The sequence below is a fragment of the Phaethon aethereus genome (genome assembly GCF_964289735.1).
Source record: "Phaethon aethereus genome assembly, chromosome: 7".
Classification (NCBI taxonomy): domain Eukaryota; kingdom Metazoa; phylum Chordata; class Aves; order Phaethontiformes; family Phaethontidae; genus Phaethon; species Phaethon aethereus.
Genome location: NC_138583.1, coordinates 27,731,569 through 27,758,552, shown reverse-complemented (window position 1 = coordinate 27,758,552; position 26,984 = coordinate 27,731,569). Strand labels below are relative to the sequence as shown.

The 26,984-nt window shown below is 46.5% G+C and overlaps 1 protein-coding gene across 2 annotated transcripts in view; it reads left to right on the top strand.

The window, feature by feature from the left end:
• Positions 1-1,229: 1,229 nt before the first annotated feature.
• SH3PXD2A (SH3 and PX domains 2A) overlaps positions 1,230-26,984 on the top strand; it is a gene marked incomplete at both ends in the record, with an annotated part of 258,277 nt that continues 232,522 nt past the window's right edge. For both annotated transcript variants that reach the window (XM_082002289.1, XM_082002288.1), the window contains one exon: positions 1,230-1,301. In XM_082002289.1, the coding sequence (XP_081858415.1) occupies positions 1,230-1,301 (72 nt within the window). The remainder of the gene's footprint in view (positions 1,302-26,984) is intronic.

Here is a 26,984-nt window from a genome sequence, read left to right as displayed (position 1 = left end):
CACGTATAATGAAATCACATTGAGATTGACCATTCTTACTGTAAATATGTGGATTTTTTTGCCAGGAGCTGGGACCTTTCTGTGCTCCTAGGCTTGTAGGTCTGGGGCTGTCAGCAGCACCCTGGAAGCTTACTGGAAAAGCTGCATGAGCTGCGGTTGAAGAGGCTTCAGGGGAACGAGAGACCTTAGTGACTTCAGCTAATTCGGTGAATAGCTAATGAATGTCATGAAATGAGCTCAGGGCTGGAAGATCACATGTAAGTTCCCATTTCTGATGTAACTTTCAAATAATCATATGCAAAGTAATGATGCAGTACTTAAAAAAAAAAAAACCAAAAAACAAAAAAAACCCCACAACAAAACTGACACCCTGAAATTTCTAGGGCAAACTCTTCTTGAAGTGTGACTGGGGAAGATGATGCTCATTTATCTGTATAAGCATACACGAAGTGCCGAAATGGGTTTATCGCCCTGAAAGCCCGCATGATCGAGAGCCTGTGCGGCCTTCCTCCAGCTTTGACGCTGCCGCGGACCAGGGCAGCGCTGAGCTCCCCGGGCGTTCGCCGGCCTTGAGCTCCCGGCTGGAGCCTGCTGGGCTGCGGGCTCGGCCCCGCTCGCTCGTGGGCTTGGGGGTGACCTTGGCCGGCCGCTCGGGGAGGGTATTTCGGACACTTTCCGCAGGGATGGACGGCCCTGGCGGCATCGCGTCCCTCCTCAGTCCCGGGCGGCCACTTCCTCCGTGGTCTCCCATCTCAGCAGCCCCGGGCCGAGGCAGAGAGCGGGGGCCTGGCCGGGTTTGGGGGCGGCTCCGGGAGAGAGAGGGTCCCCCGGCCTTCGCCACCGCCCCGCGGCGTGCGAGGGGCTCCCGCTGGGCAGCCGCAGGCGGCCGCCATCTCAGGGCTGGCCGCGCCCCCCGCCGCCCGGGGGCGGTGGCTCCCGGTTCCCTCCCGTCCCGTCGGCGCCCCCCGGGGCCGCCCGGGGGCGGGGCCGCCGGTCGGGCCCTGCCCCTCCCGCCGCCGCTGCCGCTGCACTGGCCGCGCAGCCTGAGGGAGCGGGCAGGGCGCGGAGCCGCCGCCGCGGCACGGGGCGGAGCCGGCACCGGGGCATCCTTCCTCCCTCCCTCCCTCCCGCCCGCCGCGCCGGCCGGTATCGCCGCGGCGGGCAGCGCGGTGAAGGGTGCTGTTAGCGCCGGGAGGGAGCGGCGGAGCCCCGCCGCGGGGTGCGCGAAGATGCTGTCGTACAGTGTGCTGGACGCCAACGTGGTGGATGTGGAGAAGCGGAGGAACCCCTCGAAGCACTACGTGAGTGGCGGCGGGGCCCGGGCGGGCGCCGCACGTGTGCGGGCGGCGGGACGGGACGGGGTCGGAACAGTGCCCGGAGCGGGGAGCCTGTCCCGCCGGCCGGCAGGCGCTGTCCCGGGGAGCCTGCCCCGCCGGCCGGCAGGCGCTGTCCCGGGGAGCCGCGCCCCGCCGGGCCCCGGGCGAGGCACCCGCCTGCGGGCAGCCCCGCTGCTGTGCGCTCTCCCCGTTTGTCCCTGAGGGGACGCAGGTGAGGCGCCGGCGGGCCCCGGGCGGCGTGCGGAGAGATAGTTTGCTACAGAAATACAGCTCTTTCCTCGCCCTTTTTCATCCCCTTTGGCTGCTGGCTTTTTTAAAAAAAAAAAAAAAGTTATCGTTTTGAAGTTTCCTTCCCTCTGAAGGTGGATCTTCCCTTCTTTCTCAGCAAGATCCAGCACAGGACGGTACAGGTCTCTCGGCTCCTCGGTTTGCCTCCGTCCGGTCACGGCACTAGAGAGTGCCCGGTGGGGTACGGAGCAAGCCTATGCTGCTTGTGGGGTCAGTGAGCTGGAGGTGCTGAACGCATCTTCACTCATTTTCTCCCATGAGTTACATTAAGACCTTTCTTGAGGGGGGAGCCGGTTTGTGTAGTTATCAAGGCAGACTCAGCATTTGGGATCTCTTTCATCTCTCTTTCGCCTTCCTCCTTTCACACCTTACTGCCAATAGAGCAGCATCAGAGGAGGATTTTTAACAGCCTTCCCCGACTCCAATATTGCAGGATGTCATGTGGAAGTGTTTGTGCCTGCAGGAGTTTGCAGCATACAGTGGAGTAGCTTTTACCCATCCACATAAGTAGAAAAGACATCTTTTCTTCCCTTTCTAGCTGTTTCTGGGTTTTAGTTGCACCAAATCCTTTAATTCTTTCCTCAAAATAAAATCTGTATTGGAGGTTGGATTTTGTTTATAGAAAAGGTAAATCATCCAGCTTTGGTAAGAAAAGCCCAAGGAGGTGTTTGTATCTGGTGTGAAATCACTGTGAGTATACTGTGTTTCCTGGCATTGCACGTCTGCTAGATTTCTTCAGACCTGGTCAGCACTTGAATAGGTTGCCTGAAAGATAAGGCCAAAGATTGGATATAAAGCTTTGTATTAGTATTTCATACCACTGAGCATTTTCCTCTTAAGGCTTAAACCATAATGCAGTTTAAGGCTAGAGGGCACTATGTTGCTGAGAGATGCTGATTTGCAGACGTAAAGCTGAAACTCTCATCTACCGTGGAATTAAGCATCTTGTGCCCAATTCATAGGAGTTTCTGATCTTGTGTCCTCTCAGGTTGCCAGCTGGACCTATGTGTTCACCTTATTACTCATTCACCACTTGCAGGTGGGAAAAGCTTCTTTAGCTTTTATGAGCTGCTGCTGTGAATTGTGGCTGACACCGCTGCAGGCTGTTGCCTCACCTGAAAGGTGGTGGCAATTCAGCATTAGAGAAGTACATCTGCCAATCGCAAAGATATAGAAAAAAACTGGCAACAATATCTTCTGGATAGCCAAGAGAAACTGGTGGTGTTAATTTCTTTATTTGTTGGAAAGTAACCAGAAAACAAGGATTTAAATCTTGTATTTACAGGATTTGAAAGAAAATAGTTTCTGTGTTTTCCTGCAGAAACTCATCTGTATTTCCTTGATGGTCATTGTCATTGCATTTTAATAACAGTAACCTAAACTGTTACAAGAAGCTCTCTTTAATGCTTCTAGTGGCAAATCTTTCTCCCCCTTCACCCTGCTCTCCATATGCTGTTGCTAATATTGTCTTTTGCACAACAGTTCCACGTCCCTCTGTCCTATTCTCGGCCAAAAAATTACAAACTGGATGTGTTGTGTGACTTTGTTGTGTGACTAGTATTGTGTCTGCCTTTCACTTAATCTCCAGCTGTACAGTATTCAGCACAGTAGGGTCTTGGTTCACAAACAAGCACGGGAGTAATTGAGTTAAAAATAATGGTCATCCATGTCTTGGTGAATCTTTCTTTTAGATGAGTGGAATTAGCCCAAAGGTCCAAAAGTCTTTGACCTTTCTTAATTTCCTAGATTGCAGTTTGTTGCGGATGTACGTGCTGCAGCCTTTCATCTGGTTTTAGCTGGAGTAACTCACTCGGGGGAACCCATGCTGTCAAAGAATTTAATTCCCTAGGTCTGATCTGTCGATCACTGTTAGTTTGATTCCATGCTCTTTTTTTAACATAAAACCACTATTTTCTTCTGAAATTAACAGAAACTTGACTTGGGATTTAGTTGTCTCCATTGCCTGTGGATAGTTTGGAGAGTGCAAAGCTTGGTGCTGTCTGCCTCGTGGCTCTAATATCAAAAAGCCTTTCTACCTCCAACATCTGTAAACACCTTCATGCCATGCCTTAAGGCCACACAACACGTGCCTTGGCATTAGATTAATGATGTGTTTCTCTGGTGGATGGTGACATAGGTATTGCAGGCATTTTAACGTGACTCCCTTTCCTTCTAATTGTGATCTTTCAGGGCCACAGTGGAACCTGGAGAGATGAGGGCAAGTCTTAGGCATTGTGGGTGTGTGGAGAGGGCTAAATGTGAATAACACATAAGCCTCTGCAGTGTTTGGCCTAGATGCCAGGAGTCATTCCCTGGAGGAGATGTCTCCCATGATATGAGCATAGCTTTTGTGGCCTTGACTCAAGAAAGTAAAAGAAAGACAATGGCTTTGCATATCCTCTGCTATGATCCCTCTGTGAAACTTCTGAAGAGATTAATACCTCACTGGAAGATCTGTAGAGCTCTGCAAATGGGAAGAGATTAAAATCTTGGGTTCAGTGCTATTTGATGGGAACCCAGACAGCCCCCTCCCCGCATCCCTGGAAATCACTGCTAGGGAAGGAATCTGCAATGCCTCCTTCTGCATCCCTGTCAGCAACTGGGTAGCACAATGCCACCCGGTTGGCTGGTGGCCCTGGATGGCAGCATGTAAAAGGATAAACAGAAGGTTGGATCAATAACCACATGCTTTTCTTGTATGATATATCCCTAATATAAGCTACTGCTGCTCTTACAGCTTTTGACTTTCCAGATTAATTTCCTATTCTTTCTCCATATTGATGGTCTTTTAAAAATTGATTTGTGCTTGATAGTACTTCAAAAATATTAAATCTCCTTACTTTGCCCCTTCCCTTTTCTTTTAAAAAGAACAATGTCAGGAAGGTCAAGTCTGGGTTTGTTGGAAAGACCCTTGGTGCAACAGGGCTGAGCAGTGCTGCAGTGAAGCTGGGTGGATTAGGATGTTGCAGTTAATGTTGAAGGTACCAGTTAATCATTCTGAAGAGAAAAGGCTGGTAACAAGACCCAAATCCCTTTTCTGGCCCCTGCTAAGTTTTAAACAGTTTGAAAGACTCTTCTCTCAGTTCTTGAAGCTTGATTTGTTTATGGGGTAGCTCCTCTAGCTTTTGGTTTGAAATTGTGATTGCCTGAATGAAACATTAAATGATCCCAAACCAGAATTGCATTCTGTTATTTTAAAAAGACCCACTGTTGATGCTTGTCTCCTTTAACCATCCATTGAGGACCTGAAACAAGACTTGCTCCCCTCCCTTCTCTCTGCTTCCAGATTATCTTTAAGGCAGATAGCTTAGCATTTACCCAAATGTCTGACTCCTTTAAAAGCCCTGCAGGGTGCCTCTGCCTACCAGATGTGCTTGATCCTGCTCTCAGCGAGGTGAGAGGAGGGTTACCACCTTCACCTGTTCACAGCTTTGCAAGACCTGGGTGATGGCAAACATTCATTAGAAGCCAAATGAATGGCATCCCCCAGCCCTCTCTCTGACCATTTGGTCTTCTGCAGAGGACTGAGTAGTACTGGTGTACATTGTCTTGCTAGACTTTTATATGCTTGAGGTCATTTCTGAGGTCTCCAAGTGTGCCTGTGTTATCCCAAGGGCAGGGATGAGTGCATCAGTACAGATTTCCTCTTCCAGCACTGCTCTACTCCTATTGCAGTTGGGCTTTGTTTTTCATCTTTGTACAGCATGGAAGGAAGGTAAAATGCTCTTGCTTTACAAGTGGCTGCCGTGTCTCTTTCCAGTTAATCGAGTGAGGTGCATTGCTGATTTTAGTCATTGGAGATGTCTGCATACTGTCCCAATTCCTCCCCAGGGTAATAGTTTCCTAATGCCACCCCTGAATGTCTCTCCATCACTCTTGTAAGAATCTCTCTGCTGCATGGATGTGGTTGCTAACCTCCGCAGGGCACTGGCATCACTGAATTGTAAGGGGTTAAGTCCTGCTGTGTTGGGTTTTAGCACTGCTCCCAGGAGAATGTGAGTGTACTTGTCACAAGTGACCTGCTGAAAAATGTCAGCATGGTTTGAAGAAAACACTTGCACTGGTATGGTCAGGCTCTGTTCCCTGTGTCTTGGCTGCTCCTTCTTAACTGCTTAGGCTCAAGACTGACTTAGATGTCAGGCATCTTCATGGCTTTATTTCTCTTTGTTGCAAGCTGCTGGTAATACCAAGGCCAGCACTGATGAGGAAGGTCTGGATATATCATGGGTTTAGTGGCAAGGATCTTTGCCCCTGTGTTGGTCCCTCATTGCTACCATGGGAGAAGGATCTACATTCCTGCTGCTTGGGTCATCAAATGGGTTGTCCAGTGTGGCCTTGACTGCACGTCTGAGTTGAGGAGCTCCATGTGCCTCTTGTGCTAGGAATACCAGTGGCCCATGGGTAAGAATGGCTCAGCCTGGCTTTTTTTGAATCTTTTAATTAGCAGAGCTGGAGACTCTGAGCCTGATCTCTTCCAGAGTGAACAGGATGTCATGTACCTGGAGCTCACATGGCCGGTAGCCTGTGAGTACAGTGCAGTGAGGGACCTGGTGTGAATCAGAAGGCAGTGTTAGATGAGTAGATGGAGTATCTGTTTAGGACTTAGGATCCATTTTCTGCTCTCCCCTTTCCCCCACCAAAACACTCTGTGGGGCTTTTCTTCCAGGGGCCATGATCCAGCTTGACTCACTGGTCTGAATTATTATTATCACTACTATTATTATTGTTATTACTGTTATTTTTGCCTGGGGTACTGGGAGAGAGCCAGAAGACTATCAGGCTGCTCCGTGATTTCATCGTTCCTCAGAACTAACTTCCATGCATTGGCAAGGGTTATGTCAAAGGTGGCTGTGATCCTCTGTGTGCAGAGCAGAGGAGAGCTCAGGAGAAAGCCAGTCAGGGTAAAACATTCCCTCTCCCTTGCAGTGGCTTTCTCTGTATGTAGACCACCACCATGCTGGGGCAGACATACTTGTTTAACGATAGTTTCCACTGCTCTGCCTAGTTTAGATGCAAATCCTATGATTTTGTAGACTACAAAATTTTCATTGTTTTTTAACGTTTGATGAAACATATCAGGAAGAAAAGAAGTCAATATTTCTGAAATATCTGGAAGCTGTGGATAGATAGTTCTCTACAGGTTGGTTCAACTCTTTGCCCCTGCTCCCAAAAGGCCAGAGGAGCAGGGATAGCAGGAGAGTGAGATCAAACCTTGCTAGTCCAAAGCTGCCTGCACCCACCAGTGCTCAGAGGACTTCTCTCTTCCTTGTTACTGCAACTAGTTGTTGATCGAAATGTTGCTTCTGTAAGTGAAATTCTGACCTAACAGCAGAGATTTTAGTTTCTGTATCCGGTTGGGTTTTTTTACTTTTGGGGCACCATTGTTTTATGAGGCCAGCATAACATGGTTTTTTCCTATTCACTGGTTTGAAAGATTCATTTTCTTCCCGTTCTCAGCATCCTTTTAGCCTTCCAGTGCCATACCTGCATGTGATTCTCTTTCTTGGAGGTCTTTTCCACGTTACCTTATCTTACAAATTGCCAGAGAGGCACAGTCCTTTGCAAACCTCCTCTGAACAAGCTCAAAGTAGCTCAGGTGCTTTAGGCATCTACCTGTTTTTCATCATGCCCTGTCTGGCAGTTACTGCCTCTGTAACTCAAGGCTTCTTCAGAGGGCACTAGAGTGGCCCAGCAGATTGAGGAGCACTCATAATCCTTTCTTCCAGCAGAGATGGTGGCTGGTAACATTCAGCCAAGAGAGAGTAGTGTTTGAATTCAAGACTTTTCATAGTAAACTGCTGTCCCTAGCATTAGGAATAGATTAAAAACCAATAGAGAGACAAGGCAGTTGTCCTAATTTGTTGTGGTCAGGGCAGAATGAAATAATGCAGGAGGCTTTAAATCCTGGCAGGCTGCCTGTAGCGGCTCTCCTGTGGCTGAGCCTGCAGCGTGCTGGGAGGGCAGCCAAAAGGAAGCTCAGTGAAAACCTTTTAGCAAGTCCATGAGTTGGGGGCAACAGCTTCAAAAGTCTCCAAGTTCCATTTTAAAAGTGTCTAAGATGCCACTGTTGACTTTAACTGGGGCTTGGTTACCAAGGAGGTGCTGTCCAAAGAGACAGCAGAAATGCTTTCAGCTGCTGCAAGCTGCAGGTGACCTCTGGCTGCATAAGAGCCCTGCGTGGGGTGGGTTGATGGATGCCGGGGCCCCCCATGCAACACGTTGCAATGTTGTTGTCAAAATTAGGCCAGTCTCACTGCTTTGAGCTAAAAGGGAGAAGAATGGAGGGACCACATCATGCCCTTTTCCCAGAATGGGTGACTGGAGAGGGAGATGAATAGACATCCTAAGGAAGCAAGTGATGGAATAGGAAATAGAGCCCAGGCTTCTTGCATCCCAGAGCAGCCTGTCTGTTCGTCCCACACACTCACCCAGACCCCAGAGATGGGCAGCTCAGAGGTATTGCCCTCTTCCCATCCCTGCAAGGGAGGGTATGCTGGTACCCTCACTGGGAAGATGAGGCAAAGAGAGGCTAAGCTGTTGCCCCAAGGCCCCCTGTGAAGTGTGTGGCAGCATTTCTATTCTTTTCTTTGGCTTCCAAAGCAGTCTTGCAATTTATCTGATAAAAGTACACAGCCTGAAAAAATACTATTCTCATATTCTGTCATTGTCTTCCTCAAAACCCATTTTCCATATTATATGGATTAAACAGGAAGAGGGATTCAATGTGACCCTACCTGAGGCAGGAGGTGACGTACAAGCTCTCTGATTTAGTCATTTGGGAGGAAACAGCTGGACCTTCTAATGTGATTTTTTTTTTTATCTTCCTTTTTCATGCCGTATCCTCTTAATCCGTGCGTGCTCACGCAAAGGGAACTGGTCCCCAGTAACTGTGGAGAAGAGCAGGATCTGACAGCACCTTGCGTTGTTTGGCGCTGTGAAGCTGAATGCTTTCGTGTAGCTAGAGCTGACACCTCCTTGCCTGGAGTGTGCTGTGTAAATATTACATGAAGAAGGCAGGGTACTGCACAGTAGCATACTGTTTGAAATTGGTGGTGTCTGCTGCTTAATCAGGTAGTGTCAAAACCAAATATACAGTCAAGTCAACGGAAAAAAAGCCTCCCAGTAACTTCCCTGGTCCTTGGCTCACACCTTTAGAGAGAGGCTTTATTGGAAGTTTTACTGAGAAGTTTGTAATTACTATGTTTTTTTAATATAGTGCATCTCCCTTTGTCTTTAAGGGAAATATATTCTCCAGGATGTCTTTGTTATCCTCTTCTAGGCAAGGACATCATCAAGGGGTGGGGGGAAGGCAAAAGGAAACCAGGTGGATTTCTTCACATGAAAGGATTTTAAAGTGGAAAATCTTGCAACCTAGTTAGAACCTTCCCACTTCAGCCTGCTCGCCCACTGTTTGCACCACCTTCTAGGTGAATATATAATAATAATCTAGTCAGTCTTTCAAACTTCCATTTGCTAAATATCAGTAATATAGTATACTCATTGTATGTATTTATAAATACGGGGTTTTTTTGAATGCATAAGAGCCTTTATTACAAAGCAAGGATGCTTTTGCACTAAAACGTGCAGACAGACCTGAAAGATGGGTCTCTTGCTGGGTTGTTAAGACACGCCATGACATACAGATACAGGCAGGTGGGGGCAGTGAGACAATATCAACTAGCTGAGCAGGTGATGGTCTCAAGGTGACGATAACTCAAGCTACTGTCTGGTGGTCATTTAGGCATCATTGCAAAGAACAGGCATGAAGAAGCATGAAGTAATAACACTTTAAATTGCCCTGGGGTAAAGGTAGAGCAGAGAGATACTCTATTCATTTTAGTACCTGTAAGTGCTTGAATGTGGTGGTGTTAACTGGTGCTCTCACGCTTGATTTTATTGAGCTATTGATTTCGGTAAAACTACTCCTTATTCCAGTATTTGGAAGAAGAGCTCAACGTGTAGGTTACAAACCAAGTCTTTAGACTGGGAGCATTCTATTTCTGTGGGCAGAATATACATCGCAAATCTGTGTCTTCACCACAGTTTCAGAGATTGCACTAGTATGCTGCAGTGTATTGTTATTGGTCTTAATAGTCACTGACTGCTGTAGCGTAGGATCTGGGTGTACCATGACTTCACAATAAGGCTGTAATTCGTGTGTTACCTAAGGGCTGACTGATAGCATAGGCTTTGAAACCCCTGAGTTTGGGTCATACTCCTCTACCAAGCAGTCCACCTCTGGAAGCAGCAGTTGCAGTTAGGTCAAGGTCATGTTGTTATCCGGAAATAGGAGTCCCATAATGAATGGGATGACACAAAAGCCATGTTCCCCTCTGAGGAAACATACATTTAGGATGCCAGCCATGCTTGCTGGCTGTGAGCCTGCTCCTCTAGGGCATCCCTTCCTATCTTGGAGTCCCAGGGTCTGTGGAGGTACTTGTTGTGAAGCATGGAGTATGGTCTTTCTGGGAGCAAGGCCTTGGGCAGTAGGCTGCTAGCTGCTGCTGTCTGATCTCTCTCTGGTGTCTCTGTACTCCCTGTCAGGAAAGCTCACTTGCAGAGGTGAAATCTTCTTACCAGACATTCTTGCACGTTCAGGGCTTTGATGCAACAGAGAGCATCTGAATTACAGTTTTCCTAACTCTATGAAGATGAGATTTCTAACTGCTCCTTCAGCATGCCTTGTATTTTTCCTACTCTTTGGCTCCAGCTGTTCTTCTATTATTTATAAACCCACCCATGCATGTATTTTTTGTGGGTAGAAGCTTATTCCTGATTTTCCTCTCTCCAGCTGGTGCAAGCCCGCAATAGACCCCTGTGACCCCAAGCAAAATGGTCTGAAAATCAGTTTTAAATGTTTTTCCATTACCCTGCCCTGTGAGTGCTTTGCTGCACTCTGAGCTCCGTGTATTTCCTGTGCCTGAAAATTCGGCACTCTCCGACACCTGCCTCATCTGGAGCAGCCTGAGCTGAGGGCTGGCTGTTTGTGGGATAGGTACTACAAGAGGCAGCGGAGCTCCTGGTCTTCAGCAGAAGCAGGGCAGCTGGCACAACCCCTGCTAGTGCGTAAGTGGGAGGCCTGCAGTTTCCCAGGGCTGTCACTCCAGCAACTTTCACCGGCATGAAAATCACTTAAAATTTAAAAACAAACAAACAAGGATATGTGAAGTATTTTCCTGGAAGAAAGCCATGGAGAGCTGATTAAGTGCATCTCCCTCCTCCTATCTCCCAAACATGTCACAGGAAGAAAGACTGGAGTTCAGTATTTTCCTAAGTGGGATTAAAACAGGCTCTGAGGCTGGCTTCTGGGACAGGACAGAGGAAAGCCAGGAGTAGGAGGGAAGCTCTGTGTGTGTGTGTTTTATTAATATATCAGGTGAAACTGTCAGAATCCCTGAACCAGCACTGGTTGTAATACCTCTTCTTATTAACAAAAGGCCTGCTTATTTTCTGTTCATAACAAGAGATTAGAGCTGTTGGCTGAAGTAGAGAAGAATAAAAAGTGACAGATTCTAGAGGAACATCCATACTGGTTTTCCATGTGCTAAGGGGTAGCAATCCTGTATCTTCTGCATTTTACAAGCCCCAGACATCCTTAACAAATTCTTTCCTTTCCCTGAATCCAGGTAAGTTTTCCTTTGCTTCAGCAAAAGGTGTTTTATAAAGACAACACAAGGTGTTTTACTCAAAGGGAATCTAGCACAGCAGCCAGCCTCCAAAATACACTCACTTGAGGCATATGGAGGAGTCTTCTGGCTGTTACTGCTCAAGAAGAGATTTCCTGTTTAATCCTTTGCTGCTGTCTTTGTGATTGTAACAGTCTATGTCAAAACTCTGGACTGTTTTGGGGAAAACAGCTTTCCACCTGTTTCTGAGCTGTGCAGTTGTGGCTTGCATTTCATCCTTTAGTACAGACATCTCTGATTTGTAAAGATAACTATAAATATTTTGTTTTAAACTGAAAATATTTTAAGTGAATTTGTCATGGGTAATAACCCTGGGAAACTGCAGTAGTTATGGTCTGGGCAGGAGAGTCTTTAAACCTCCCACTGTCCTCTTGGCATAAGAACCAGCGGCTTTTTGTATAGCAATGGCAATTTGCTAGTGGCACTGGAGAGTGACAGTGCCTACTGGTGTGCGACAGGCATCAGTATCTTGGAGAGAGTCTCCTTTTTTGAAAGGGCTGAGGCTCTGGCCCAAGTGAGCAGCATCTGAGGACATACAGCCTGGGGATGGGAGCAAGGCATTGCAGCTCAGACCCCTGGCCTCACTGCTGAAGGTGTTGTCCGAATTGCTTGGCTGTGGCTGTGGCAGTGTTGGGTTTTCTACTGGTCCTTTCAGCTGTAACTAATGCCATGTATCTGTGTGCCCTGGTGTTGGCCAGGATGAACATTAAGATTACTGTTTTACATAATTCTTCTTGTGTTGGAGGAGTGTTCAGGTGTTTGGTAGGAATTGAGGTTTTGGTGTGATGCTTTGTGTGTGTGTACATGCATGTGTTCTGCTTCTGTTTTAACTTCTGTGTTGCTCTGCATTTGAGCAAGAAGAATGCGTGATCAAAGAAATGGGGTGGAAAGGAGAGGTTTGCAAAGTATCTTTAGGTCCCATTGTAGCTGATGCCACAGTCCTGGCCAGACCCTAAGAATAACCTTTTATTCTTTCATTTTTTCCTCTTTCTTCTGACTCCCCAAGCTTTAATCTTGCTTGCAGCGTGGGGTTATTTCCCACTGTCTTAATTCTGGAGTTCTAGGTGATCTTCCAAATGTAGTAGGGCTGGACTGGAGAGCATCTTGTGGGCAATCACCAGGGCCTTCCACTGGGTTTTGAGGGTCTGTAGAGGGACTGAGTACAGCACTGATATGCTTACTGCATTCTTTATGCCCAAAGAGAGGTGACACAAGGGTTTCCCTGTGTGCTTAGGGCTTTGTGGGGCTCTGCCCACCATGTTATCATATAGTGATGCTAAGCCATCAGAGCTGTAACTCATCTGATGGGTAGAGTGAGATTGTTCTCTACCAGGCACTGGCATTCATGGGAGTCCAGGTGTTCTTGTGTTGGGATCTTGTTTGTGAGGAGCTGAAACTTCTTGGCTGTTGTCTTGCTATGTGTGGGAGGTGTTGGCTTGATTATGACAAAGACTTTGACTTGACCAGAGTGAGCGTGCAACTGGCCACATGATTTGTATCACAGGGAGCTTGAAAACATTCTAAGGAGTCAAATGAGGAAATGATCCTCACTGTTTGTATTTGTAGAAAGGTGGAGATTCCAGTTAGTACTAGCACAGGACTGACAGTCCAAACCTGATTGGATACGTGTTTTATCTGCCAGCACCCTGTCCTGCCTCATCCTTCATCAATCTTCTGCATCTGGTTAACATGAGCTGTAGCAGATCTGGGTCAAACCCCTTTTGCCTGAAGGCCAAAATGTTGTCTTTACTGCATGTTGTGACAGAAAGAGTTAAACAGAAGATGATGGTGGTTAATAGCTTGCTTTAGGCAGTAACACAGCAGCAAATGTTGAGATGACATGGGAGCGCTCTTTAGCTGACGTCCTTGCAAGCCTCTCGGTGACATCAAACCCCTGGACCTTTTCCAGCTGAGTTTGGCCTTGCCCCAGTGACAATAGATGTTAATCTGTTGGCTTGTCAAAAAAACGTGTTAGTGGTTTTTTTTACAGACCCATTTCCAACCCTCAGATTTCCCTGCTAGTAAACACAGCATTATGTCATTGTTTTACCAGGAGCCAAGCACTAAAGCCAACTTTACAGTGCTGTCGTCAGCAATTGTCCATTCACTTTGGGGCTTTATCTGAGTTCCCAGGCTCTTTCTTCCCACTGTTGCCTGTGTTCTGGTCTCTGTGTCCATCAGAAGTCTACAGATGCTTTATGGGAAATGTATAGGGTCTAGCAGTTGTGGCTAACACTTTCCAACCTATTTGGCTTAGATGGGGCTTCTGTACCTGTTTAGCAAAGATGCCTTGGTTTGTGAAGCTGCATCTTCTGGTAACTTTAGCCAAGACTCTTGGATTCATAAGTTCCCACATGCAAAACAACATGAAGGCATTTTCAGTTCCACCTTGCTCCTAATTGATAAAATAATAGCCAAGTTATAGCCAGGGGTGTTACCCCACCCATGATAGCTCCTGTTTGTTTCAAAACTTAATAGCTGAGTTCCTATTAAAAAGTCTAGTTCTCAAATTGCTCATACTATAAATTAACTTCGTTAGCTTTCAGAAACAGCACTCATCACAGATGAAATAAAACCATTTATAACATTCTTATAACTATTGTTCCTCACTTTGCTTCTAGACTTATTTCAGCTGTCTCTGAAGGATATGAAAGTAAACATTTATAAAGTTACCTCCAGTGGTTGGGAGCTAATCTGCTTAAAACAAACAAGCCTCCCATCCCTAGCTCTAGTCAGTCTTTCTGAGGCTGGCAACAGTCCAATCCTTCTCCTACTAAGACCTGTTTGAAATGATATCCCAAATGAGCAGAGGAAAGAGGAGAGATGCTTGTTTGAATGCAGATCCTGAATTCTTCTCATACAGATGTGGACAGCTGATGGAGGGGAACAGGTTCAGCCTCTTGGCAATGATGCACGAATTACAACAGTATTGGGTACAAGGTAGAATAAAATTAAATGTTTTTTCTCCACGATGTAATTAAGCTGTGCAACACCTTGCTGAAAAGTGATATGAAGGCCGAAAGTAGAAATGGTTCAAAAAAGGAATTGACAGATTTCTGGGGACAAGACTGACTGCTATTAAACACAGCAGTCAAGATACGTGGTTGGGTCAGAAAGTCTGTAATCTACTGGCTGCTGAAGACTAAGCACACTGTGTTCTCTCTGTTGCTATTAAGCAGTTACCATCTAGCTTCATTAAAATCAGAATGCTGAGCTTAGATAGGAGTTCATTTTGGCCCAGCCTGGCTCTTCTGACGCTTTCCCAGATGCCCCTCAACTGTATGGCACTAGCTCAGGCTTCTGAGGCTTGCTGCGTATTGCTAATATTAGTAAGAGCTGTTGAGTCTTGACCAGATGAAGTTAGGAAGCACAGTGCATGCTGTGAGGAGGTGAGCCTCCCATCATCACTTCCAGCTCCCTCCTCTGCTCCATGCACTTTTTTTTGGATCCCATCACGTGTTTATGGGCTAGTGTCACACATCTGGGCCCTGGCAGATCACTTTCTGCTTCCCAGCCTTGGGTCAAGTGGCAATTTATTTCTGTAGAGATACCATGTCTGGTATTACTATTAATATATATTCAGGCTTTGTACTAATCTAATGCCTTTCATCCAGGGATCCCTCAACACTCAGTGCATCAGCACCTCTTTGCAAGGTAGGCAGACCAGACAGGGAGAACACTGAGAGCATTGTGTCTGCAGCAGTCTATCTCCTGGCAGAAGTGCCTTCTCAGAGCTGTCACAAGACTAGTGGGTAATTTGGACTGATGGAAAAAAGTGTGCAAGCGTATTGTGTTCCCACATACTAACCTTCAAGGTGGTTGAGTTGGCTTGATTGTAAACTTCAAACTTCTGATGGTTAATGACTTCCAGTGTAGACTTTTTTTATTCACAAGCATCCTGTTCTCACACCAGTATTGTCTTTTTGCGTAAGCAGGTATTTTCACTCTCAGTTTGGTTTGACCCAAACTGTCCTACTTCTCTCCCCTATTTTGTAGAGTGATCATGTCCCTTCTTAGCCTTCATTCCACTGAGCTGCTCTAGCCTCCTTTTGTAGAAAAGGCAACCCTCAAAGGTGCATAGCAAACAGATTTTCCTGCCCCACGCTTCTCACAGTTGTTGCAGACTGAATACAAGTGAGCTGTTTAGCCCAGGCGCTGACAACAATTCAGTCTGGGCAACTTCAAGCATGTAGCCGGTTAATTTAAACTGCTGGGTACAGCCTTGCCCATGTTGTCAGGGGCCAGATGCAGCCACCTGGGAATAAGTTGGACCTCAATGGGGTGATTTGCCAGATGTAGTTGGGTGCGATTTGGAGGACTTGGGTCTGTCCCACCCCTGAGCCGTCGCGCTGTGTCAGCATGAAGGAGGATGCTTGTTGGAGAGTAACTTGTGGTTCTTTCATGGTTTCACATTCTTCCCCTCAGGGAGTTTCAGAGCCAGTCCCAAAGCCTTGCAAGTGACACCCCATTTGCAAAAGCAGAGAAGAGAAAACGTGGCTGATTATGTTCCCACGTTAGCTTTAATGAGGGTAATTTTAAGCAGATGGTGTCTATTTAATGTTCTGAAAGCACAGATAAACTAGTTTTCAGCACGTCTTGGGAGCAGCGGGAGAGATGAAGGGCATCATTTTAGCGGGCAGCAACTTGCCCAATGAGATGCTTGGCAGGGTTGCTAGAGCGCTTGGGTGAAGCCCTCTCATTTGGGCAACCTCTGCATGTCCCCGCTTGGGTGAGAGGAGAGGTGGCATGTGGTTTCTGTCTGAGCTTCAACAATGGTAAATAATTCCAGATTGATGTTGTGGAAGTGTGCTGTTTTTGTGAAGGGAGGACAAGCGGGGGAGCCAACCATAACAAGAGTTTCTCAGTGCTTGGGGAAGAGAGCCAGGGTCACATTTGGAGCTTGTAGTGTTGGCAGACACAGAAATGACGTGCCACATCACATGTGTATCGGTGGAGATAGCTGGGGCAATTATCAGCAAGCTTCTTTGTAGGTTGGTTTACGATGCTTATGATCCGAAACTGATGCTGGGATGTTTCAGACAAACACTCTCTCTTTTCAGCCTCCATATCTGCTCTTTTTTAATGTTTTTGGCATTTGTCTTTGGGGTAAGGAAGAGGCCATAGCAACCCCTGGGATTTCAATCCCCATGAGTCCAAGTTGTGTCGTTAAGATCTGCTGCCATTAAAATCAGCATCGCTTGAAGTTGTGTGCTTTACAAAGCTGGGTGCTGACTCTGCTCCAAAGTATTGAGTTCCTTGTCCAAAGCCGTCCTTGACCCTGGCTGTTTGGTGAGCTGTCCTCCTGGCTGGTGTGTCTCTATCCTCCCTTGCTAGGGCACATTCCCAGGGTCTGACATGAAGATTGTTCAATGCCTTCACTGGCATGCTCAGTCGCATTTTTTTTTACACATCTTATAGGACTAATTAGTTCACTAATTGGTGAACTAAGGCAGTTGTGGGATGGCTGCAGCTTACTTCATCAAAGCAGTCTGAGACTCATTTGCCCTTCAGATGTTTAACTCAATCTTAGAGGCTGAATTTTTTGGGACACCCAAAACGGGAACACAGTGCCTTATTTTTTAAGGCAGTAGTTTTCACACTGAGACTTGTGGCCTGTTTCAAAAGCGCTGGTAGATGTAACAACTGGCAGTAGGTTTGCCTTTCTTAGGCTTAAATTCACCATGCAGTGTATAAAAAATGTGCAGAGAGCACTTGTTAAAATTGTACTTGGTATGTTTGCACTTCTACATAAGTGTCAGTTAAACTACAGAAGCACCTTGGAGCGTATGCTTACTGTGGAAGTATCGGCAGTGGGTAGCAGTGTGGGGGATCGTGAGGGAAACTCTTAACAAGTCTTTAATGTAATTTGCTAAAGGTAAAACCAGAAGGTTGCAAGCCATCTTTCTGGGTGGAGTGAGAGGTTTGTGCTAGAATAGCAATGGTTGTTTGGTGGCAGCTCCTTTGTAAAGCTTCTGTGTAAAGGGTGCATGTGTAGAGAGGCTAAAAAGTGCGTGGTGGAGAGGAACGAGGGCTGACTACTAGCGAGAGCGTGGTGATGCTTTGTGCTTCCAGCTAACTGCTTCTCTGAGACTTGTGAAAACCTCATACACAGCTGGTGAAACCTGTGTGCAGCTCTGCAAGGAAAATGGTACAGATCTGTTTTAAGGTTGTTTTTGCCTGCAAGATGGGAGACCTGGCACGATTTGCCTGTTGTCACTGAGCAGATCAGTGGTGGAATTAGGAAAGAGTGGCCCTATGAGAGTGGATTTGGGGTTTGTTTGGGGTTTTGGGAGGCCTGTCTGAGACTGTTTTCTCAGAAGGTAGTGAGTGCCTGTGTCTTGGAAACAGGACTGTTCCTGGGAGTTTTTGCACTGCCCACCCTTCTGCTAGTCTTGGCCAGTATCAGGTGTGACCCAGGCTTTCCACCCCTGCTCTAACTGCCCGAGTATGTTTTATGACGAGGACAAGGATTATACTTAGTACTCTTTCAGGCTACTGCTGAACATGTTAAAGAGCATTTCACTTCAGCTGCTAGCCTGAGGGACTCCCAGCTGACCAGTCAGGAGACAAAAAATGACATCTCCTGGCCAATCACATAGTTGGGACCTTTTAGTGTAAAATGAGCCATGTTGTATCAGATGCGGTTACAAGCACCTGGGTCAAACAGCTGGCACCCGGCTCCCTCCCCAGGCACCTCAGAGATGTTGTGCCCATGAAGGCATGGAAACAAAGCGGTAAGGCGGGACAGCATTAATGATAACGTGCCTGAGATACTGGGCCCATTTCCTGAGGCCGTGTTACCTCGTTGGCAGATGGGGATTAGCAGGAGGAGTTGGATTGGGGGGGATTGCCAACACCTGCCATTTATTTTAGAAAAAGGGAGGCTAACATTCAGCAGTGTAACTCTGCCTATAAAATACTTACTAAACTGGTTGTTACTGTAATACTTAAAGACTATACAAAGAGGGTTAAAATTCAGAACATACATTGCAAAACTGTTCCGTTTGCAGTCTTTTCTCCCAGGTGATTTTTCAATAATTGCTTAGTTGTGTTGCACTGGGAGTGTGCAGCTGAGAAAAAAACCCAATTGACTCTAGCCAATTAACTCTGCCACAACTGGATTCTTGCTTGTGTCCACGGGGGTTTGCTGGGCTGAGGAATTGAGGGTCCTCATGCTTGAGCAGTGAGCTGTAATAGTGATTTTGACTCCACAGGCTCAACACTGATCTTGCAAAGAGATACTGTTGCCAAAATTACAGGGGTGGCATTTGGTCTCCCTTTGATCTCAGTTTAAATCTCATGGGCAATTTACTGCAACTTAATAAGTAACAGTGCATGAGTAGCGGGGTGCTCACTCCGCCTGCAAACCGCAGTCCACTCAAATACGTGGTGGAGCAAACTTGCTTTCTTTGCAGGCAAACTGAGTCAAATTGTCTTGCAGTGCAGGTCAAGGTTTAAGCAAAGTTGCTATGATTTAACTAATGCGTGTAATAAAGTAATTCATGGCACTGTGGTAATGATCAATTTGTTGCATGATGTTAGCAAGCCGGCTGAAATGGCTTCAGGGACTGGGAGCTTTTGGTTGTGTCTCTTCGGTGTGGTTTTGTGTTTGTTCAACATGAAATGATTCATCTGGTGAACTGAGGGTGAATCAAAGGCCTTTTTTGCAGTTCCCACTGCTTCACTGGGTTTCCTTGGGAAGATCTTTTAATTTCTGCCCTGGTTTAATTGATCTTTGTAAAGAAACATGCTAATGATGATTCTGGCCATGGAGTGCTATGGATTTGCCAGCAAAAGAGTCTGTTATCACAACTTGAGATGCTTCCCTCTCTCAAATTACAACCCTAATTTGATTTATTTTGAGTGTGTTTGTATTTCAACGATCTGTGGTTTTATTATCCTGTGTTTCTTGCTGTCCTCTTAGACTGTAAGAGCTTTTCTTCATGCTGCGAGGAGGAGGAACGGGATATAAATGCTATTATTATTACTGTTGCTGAAATTTGGCCAAATTTCCAACACACCAAGTGTCTCCTGCATCTCTAAATAAGATTGAAATAATATTGCAAAGGATGCCCTAAAACTACTCTAGTGAAATATATTCTTAGCTCACTAGAAGCGTAATTTTCTAACATGAATTTTAGAATCAGAATTCAGCTGCATGCTTAGCATTCCCCAGGTAGCACAAACTGATGCTGATAAAAATGACGTGGGCTGTCTGATGCTGGGGGGATACGTACGTGTAGGGGGCAAGAAACTAAAGTCTCTGGAACAACTGTTCTGCAAATTTTTGCAGAATGCACTGGCTCAGTTCCTCCTAGGCTCGTAGCTGGCCATACAGCTGTGATGGCCTCTTCAGCACATCCTGACTCTTTGGCAGCTCAGCTGTCAGAGGACAGCACTGAGGCAGAGAAAAGCCCCTTGCTGGCTCTGTGAGTGTAGGGGGCTGTCCCAGCAACAAAATTCAGTCTATTTTTACTTTTGGAGACCAACTGGGTAGAGTTCTGCTCCGTGCAGTACTAAATTAGAGGATGAAACTGCAACCGAGGGGCGTGTGTCTCTCTTCTCCCTCTGAGGAAGACTGCAGAAGTCCTTCCCCACCATTCTTCTAAGAACAGGATGAGCATTCCTTACACCCAGGCAGTACCTTCCACTGGCTCGACTGGCATGTGTTAATGCTGGTCCCAGCCTTTCTCCACTCCTCGGAGCTCACTGGAGAAGGGACGATTAGAGCATGGGAGGCTGGTGTCACCAGGGCAGGAACCTGGGCTGGCTTTTGGGCTGTCCCTGGTCTGTGTCTGTCTGCAGCATCCCTAAGTGGGGATAAAAAAGTTTTTTTTGAAGACGAAAGCGAGCAAGTTTTGGAAGCTGCTCTGCGGTGAGGCAAAGGAGGAAGTTATCAAATTAATGTGGGTAGAAATGGGTCCAACATTCTGCTGGGGCATCTAGAGACAGCTACAGACTTAACCATCTCTAGGCATGTCCAAAGCTTGCTGGAGCTTTGGTGGGCTGGTGAACAGAGTGCAGGAGAAGAGGATCTTGTTCCGAGCCACAAAGCCTTGTCAGCCCTGCCCCTCTGTAGGGCAGTAATGCACCCAGGAAGGGCCCCTTGCATTGCAGCACCAAAGCAATGGCTGAGAAGGACCTCCTTTGCAGTTTCGTGGGTGCTGGGGGCTGTTTCCTTTGTCCCACTTCTCCCTGACTTGTTTCAGACACATCTCTGACCGGGGGAGGATTATTCCAAAGGTCCTGACTCCAGCTGCAGTGCTGCTGATGCACTTTAACTTCTTAATTTTGTTATTCTGTTCAATCTCAGTTAAACTTGCATCTCATGGGAGTGGGGGTGCTTGGAAAGGTGTATGTCCCTGTTGTTTCACATGTGCTGCTGGTATGAGTGACTTCAGGTTGTTGCTGCATATCCAGGAGCACAGTAGATGCCCCTTTTCTAATAGCCCGTGCAGGACCTGACAGCGGACCAGAGCCAGTCAGGCTTCTGCTCTGTAGGGTGACAGTGCTGCTGAGCCAGGGGCAGCTGCCACCAAAAGCAGCCCTGGTCCTCTTCCTGCACCCGCTTTGTCTTGGTACTTCTCTGGGAGTGTGGTTAGCCAACTCAGGGAGCAAAAAAAGTCCCATATTATTTCCTTTTTTGGAAGAGAAGCTCTTCTGTTGGTCTGTGGAAGCCTGGGGCTGTGCTCAGGGATGCTATCCGGTGCTGGGCTAGAGTGTCATCACTTCTAGCTACTCCTGGCCAGAGGTCACATCCTCCTGCAGATCCGATCCCCAGCACCCTCCCTTCTCCTGAAACAGCAGGAATTAACTAGAGCCCATTTCCTGGTAAGATTTTTTTAAATCTGGATTTTCAAGGGATGGCACACCTGGTCCTTCTGGCAGATGTGAGGTGGTGGTAACCGCTGGAGGGAAGGGGCAGCGACGGGCGATGGTGAGCGGTGGACAGCTGCCTCCTACATCTGCTCAGCTCCAAGTATGTCTGACTTCATCTGCGCAGTGGTTGCGCCACTGACTTGCCAGTCTCTATGACACACATGATGTTCAAAAGTGCCTTTGCATATAGGAAGTAGTTTAATCATGGTTTTGTTCCCTGTTTCAGCAAATCTGACCGGAGTCTGCATTGTTAAGTGTAAATGTCACCACAAATTTAAGAACATCTGGCTTAAAGTGAAAAGAGTAAGGAAATGGGTGTTATGGTTAAAAGTCTGCATCCTGAAGTCACTCCTCTGCAGTTAGACTTTGTTTAGATAGATTGAATGTAACCTGTACTATCAAGACCCAGCTTGTACGTGGAGAATTAGAGCAAAGGCTGAGTGTTTGCCATAGCCCTGAGCTTTCTGCCCTGGTCATAAATGTTTTGGAGACATCTTTCTTGTCTCTGAACAACCTTTTAGCAAGTTCTCCTCCACGATTCACTACCCCTTACTCTGGTGTGCAGCCTGATGGGGATATCCTCATTGACTTCAGATTACAAATTACACTGTTAGGATAAATTGAATCGCAGCCCATCTTGAATGGGGCCCATTTATCAAGAAAACAGCTCCTAACTGCAGGCATCTGTAGAGAGCTGCCATCTCAGTGTGCGTGGCTAGCTGCCTCTCAAGGAATTTGATGCTGTGTACGTGTAGCTGGGTTGTCCTCTGGCTTTTCTGACTTTCAGCGCAGTGCAAAGGAGCATACAAATATATTTGCTATAGATGGCTGCGATTCTCACAAAACCCCATCCTGTTATCAGCAGCTTTCAAAGCTGTGTGCTTGCTCCAGATTTTTGGCCGTCTCTGATGCCTGTGGGAAGTGGAGAGAGTTTCTGATTTTTTTTTTTATGTTGTATGACAGTAGATATGTTGTCATGCTGTGCAAAGGTTTAACATAATTTTCATATGGCCTAGAAATTTTAACTTTTAAAACTAAAATGAGAAAGAAGTGAACTTCCTTTTTATGCCTTTAGGAAACGAAAGTTTTGGGTCCTTGTATCTTTCTTATTAGAAACCTTTTGATATCACTTTAAAGGATGCTAGACACGTACACCGATTACATATTTATCATTTAGAAGTCTTGCACTACCCTGCAGGCCTCTCTTAAACTCAGCGTTAGCTTGAAAACACAATATATGAAGCCCTATCAATGCAGCCTATCAGGATAACTAAATATTATGCATGGAGCAAAATATTTCCCTTTCATTATGAAAATAAGTGTTCTCTGCAGTGTTAAGCTTCAAGCATGTTGTTCAAAAGATGTGATCAAGACATCAAAGAGAGGAAAATTATTAAGATAACAGGGACTGAACCAGCTGCCTTTCCTCTGGTAATTAAGAGACAATCTTATGCATTGCCCTGCTGAAACTGCAAACTTTCTTTTTTCCCCTGAGAGCTGTGTTCTGAAGTGGGAGTCATTTTACCGCTTTTAAAATGAGCTGTTTAATTTTACAGTCATAATAAGACTTAGCAAAGAGGCAACAGCCGACTTCAGCACTGCTCTATAATGTGGCTCATTAGTCCTCAGAACAATTTAAAGGGTCAATGCTATTTTCTCCTCCATTTTGGATGGGAGGAAGCGACAAGTTGATGGGTGTCCTCAGTCCATCTGACTTGGTCAAGGTGTGCACATTGGGTAGTCTGCGGGAAGGTTTCCCTAGTGCCAAAATATGATTGCACATCTTACATGGGCATCCTCCCAGACTCCTTGGTTAGAAGGGGTGACAGCAGTCAGAGGCTCTGGCCTGCTCCATGGTGGTGCTCAGCACAGATGGAGTGTGTCTGGGAGTCATTTCTTTATAAATTGGCCTCTTCTGAGTTGCTCCTGCTACACGTTCCAGAGCTGGTCCAAGAGACAAGATAAGAAAGTAAATGCAAGCCCTGCATGGGCAGTAATTCAGTGCACATCTCAAATTTGGAGGACCTCGCGTTGGCGACCTGAAGCGAGTCTTTGGACTCTCACCTGATTTCATGAATGCTGAGCATTAAAAATCATCAGGGACTTCTCACCAACGGCTTTCATTTTTGTTCTTGGCAAATAAAGTGACTCTTGGCTGTGACAGCACTTTGTGTAGGTGTGTTTGAGCTAGCTGTAGCCTTGAGTTTGTGTAGCTGGGACAGCACAGAGGTTGGCGTATTTATTTAATTTCTCACCTGGGTGTTGTGGTTTGCACTGCAGTGTCTACCCTGCCCCTTCGAGGCCAGCTTGGGCCTGTCTCTGAGCTGTGTCAGGGCTGCCTGTCCCTATGCCATGTCATCAAGGCGTTATGGTCCTCCTGTCTATGGGATTCACAAGCTGGTTCACTGGAGCAAACTTCTGGGCTCAAAGCCTGCAGCTGGACAGGCAACCCAAAATACATTGGCTTTTCCTCCTCCAGCATTTGGTCTGCTGTGGGCACATGAAACCAGCTGAAAACCAATCTCTTTGGTTTGTTAATGTCCCCATTTAGTATAGAAGCAGCAGCATCTCCTCTAGGCAGCAAGAACAACCTAAGGATGAGTTTGTATGGAAAGGTTCCTCCCCTTTGAAATTTCAGTCCCTTGAAGTGAGGGATATTTGAGATGGGGCTTCAATGAGAGCAGTTTCTGAGGAAGAAAAAGCTGTGGTGAAACATCTTTCATAGCGACTCGAGTGTCAGGAGGCATGGCTTCTGTCCTCACCCTTGCCGCAGACTGCCGTGTGACTGTTGGCAAATAATTCGTGGTCTGATTTTTTTTTTTCTTTCTCTTCTTTTTTTTCTTTTTCTTCTTTCTTTTTTAAATCAGAGTTGCAAAATTACCTTAATGAAAGCCATGGTGATCACTGGTGTTTATTAGCTTGGTGCAAACTACTGCCTTTTCCATGTCTTTTCCCTAGTGCAGCTTTGGGGGATATGGTGGTGTTTTCCCATCTTTGTCAGATGCTTTCAGCTTAGCGAATGGAAGGTGCCTTCATACGGTGATACAAGTGATGTGTGCGGTCACAAGGAGACAGTACTTGCAAGTTTAGATTTGAACTCTGCCCAGCTGTCCTTGGCTGGGAATGTAACAGCAGTGACACCGGGTTTCTGGAGCCACGTGTTAACAGCAGCCTTGTGATTTACTAGGTATAAAGTATATTCTGGGTAAGGCTACACCTCATTTTTGCAGTATGGTCAGACCTGTGCTCTTGCAGCTGGTATCAGCTGAAGTCTCAGAAAAGGGGGAAGGTCAAAACCACCCTGTAAAAAGTACTTTTTAAAATTGTTCCATCAGACAAGCTGTAGCTGGAAATGGAGAAACTATTGCATATGCTGTTTGTGTCAGGTTGTTAATTTATTCCTGGAAAAGTTCCTCTTTGTGTTTTCTTCCCCAAAATTGCTTTCTGCTTTTGTGCAAAGGCATGGTATAACCCCGTCATCTCGGAGAGAGACACATTGCATTAGAGGTGGCATAATATTATATGATGTGCTTTGAGTCTAGCCCCAGCCAAGCCCTGTGGGTCAACCAATGTCAGGAAGGAGGGAAGACAACACTGTTAGCTGTTTAAAAATCGAAGTGGAGCAGATGGATCAAAAGAAAAATTCAAGTGGGAGCTGAGGCTGCTTGGGGGAGGTAGAAATCTTGCTGCTTTAAAAATCGAAAATTACAGCTTGCCCAGGGCAGAGACTAGAAGTGATGTTTAGTGCCATCTTTCTGTGTTTTTGGGGCTGAGCCGCAGCCCCAAATCCATCAAACCTTGATGATGGAGAAAGATGTGTGGGAATAGAGTGTGCTCAGCATTGTGCAGGATGAGAGCTTTTTGGCAGCTTGAGTGAAATAAGGTCAGAGCTAGGGGACACAAGTGATGGGTGGCGGACAGCTCGAACAACGGGGAGCAGGCTTTTCTCTTTCTATTCACAGTCATTCCCTCCCTCAGGGTTTTTTTCCAACTGTAATTTTGTCGTTATGCACAAAACTGGTCATAGTGACATGTACTTATCAAAAACCTCCATTGTGCAGAATGTAGTCCCCAAACTGTCCTTAATTCCTGTCGCAAGACAGCTTCTGTCTGCAGTTAAAACAACTGTGGCTAAAAATGTGCATTTTTAACTTTTGTTTTAGTGAAGTAACACAAAGTGAAGAATTGTCATTGCAGTTCTTGTTCAATCAACACTAATACCTTTAAAAAAGGACATTTTCCCCGCTGAAAGACAGGTGGAAAAAGTCTTTTACTTGAATCTACATTCTCTGGAATAAAATGCTGCATCTTGTGCAGAAACTAAAAGCACTGTTGAAAAATACCAAATGCAACAAATAAGTCACTTTATTTAGCTAAAAAAAAAATATCGAAGGAAATCATTCCCAGTTTTGATCAGCCTTGCCATAGAAAAGAAGAGATTATCTCTATGTGTAACATAAAAGGGAGCTTAACCAACGGCCAAAATAACCAAGCCAAGGGAACATCCAGCGTTTAAGACAAACAACCCAAGCTTTAAGCTTTTCTCTGATCTCTTCCATTAAAATTCACTCTTTGAGACTATTTGATAGGAAAGCCTCCTGTCTCCTTGGATGAAAGAGAACTTTAGCTGAAAGGAAGGCCTGCCTTGGATGCCCTGGTGCTGCAGCCGTGCGGAAAGGGACAGCCATGGCAGGAGGTGGCACCTTGTCCTGCCAGAGCCGCTCGGCTCCTGCTGGGCAGCAGGGGACATGCCACCACCCACCAGTGCCCCCATCCCTTTCCCCGGCTGACGTGCCTGTCATTGCTGCCTCCTGCCTTGGCAGGACGAAGGCAGCAGAGGCACAGAGTGCTGATACCTGCGGAGTGAGAAGGTGTCTCTGATGACTTCTAATTCTTTGTGTTTCAGCTTGGAGCTACTGCAAACAAGTGCCTACTTGCTACTGCAGCAAGTACCACCCCAGCTGTATAACCAGCTGCTAACCCTGTAGTGACTGTGCTGGCTTTTGGGAAACAGTCACACTCTGAGCAGGGCTCCCAGGCAGCTCGCTCAGGGTGTCTCTGCTGCCAGCGGTCACCGAGACAGTTTCCGTGGGCGATGCTGGGGTTGGGATCTCCTGCTCTGCAATGGGTGCCCTTTCTCAACAAATAGTTTCTGAAGCAGCATGAAAGGACCCCTTGGTCTCTCTTAATCTCTGATGATGCTGCTTCTGCTGAATCCCTCAGCACAAGATGACTGATTCCTTATACTGAATGAATTAAAAATGTCTGTATTTAGCCCTCTTGGTACGAACCTGAAGCCTACCCAGAAGGGAACTCTTCTCCTGGGGCTTGCAGGCTCCAACCTGCAAACATGTCATACCCTGAATAGTGCCAAATGCAGGGATACTTGGAAATACTCCGCTGCTGTGGGGTGCAGCCCTGGCAGGGGCAGAGTCTGCAGCAGGAGACCAAAATAGTGACGAGGGAAAGGCTTGGACAGTGTGCTCCTCCGGGTGATGTACGTGACTCCAGACAGCTGCAGGCTCTGTTGGTACTTGCTGGTGGAGAGAGTTTAGAGATTTTGCATAAAGCCCTCCCCACCTGAACGGGCTGCAGGAGGAATCTGGCACACGGGTTTCAGGCATGAGTGCTGTCTGTTTTAAGTGCCTGTGATCAGAGGATTCTGTTCAGACCTCATATCATGCTATTTACTTCAGCCTGGTTACTAATCCTGGCACCGAGTTTGACCCTTAAGCTTTTTGTTTTTATCATGTGCTTTGATATGGTCGTAAAAATACTGGCTGGCTGGCAGAGC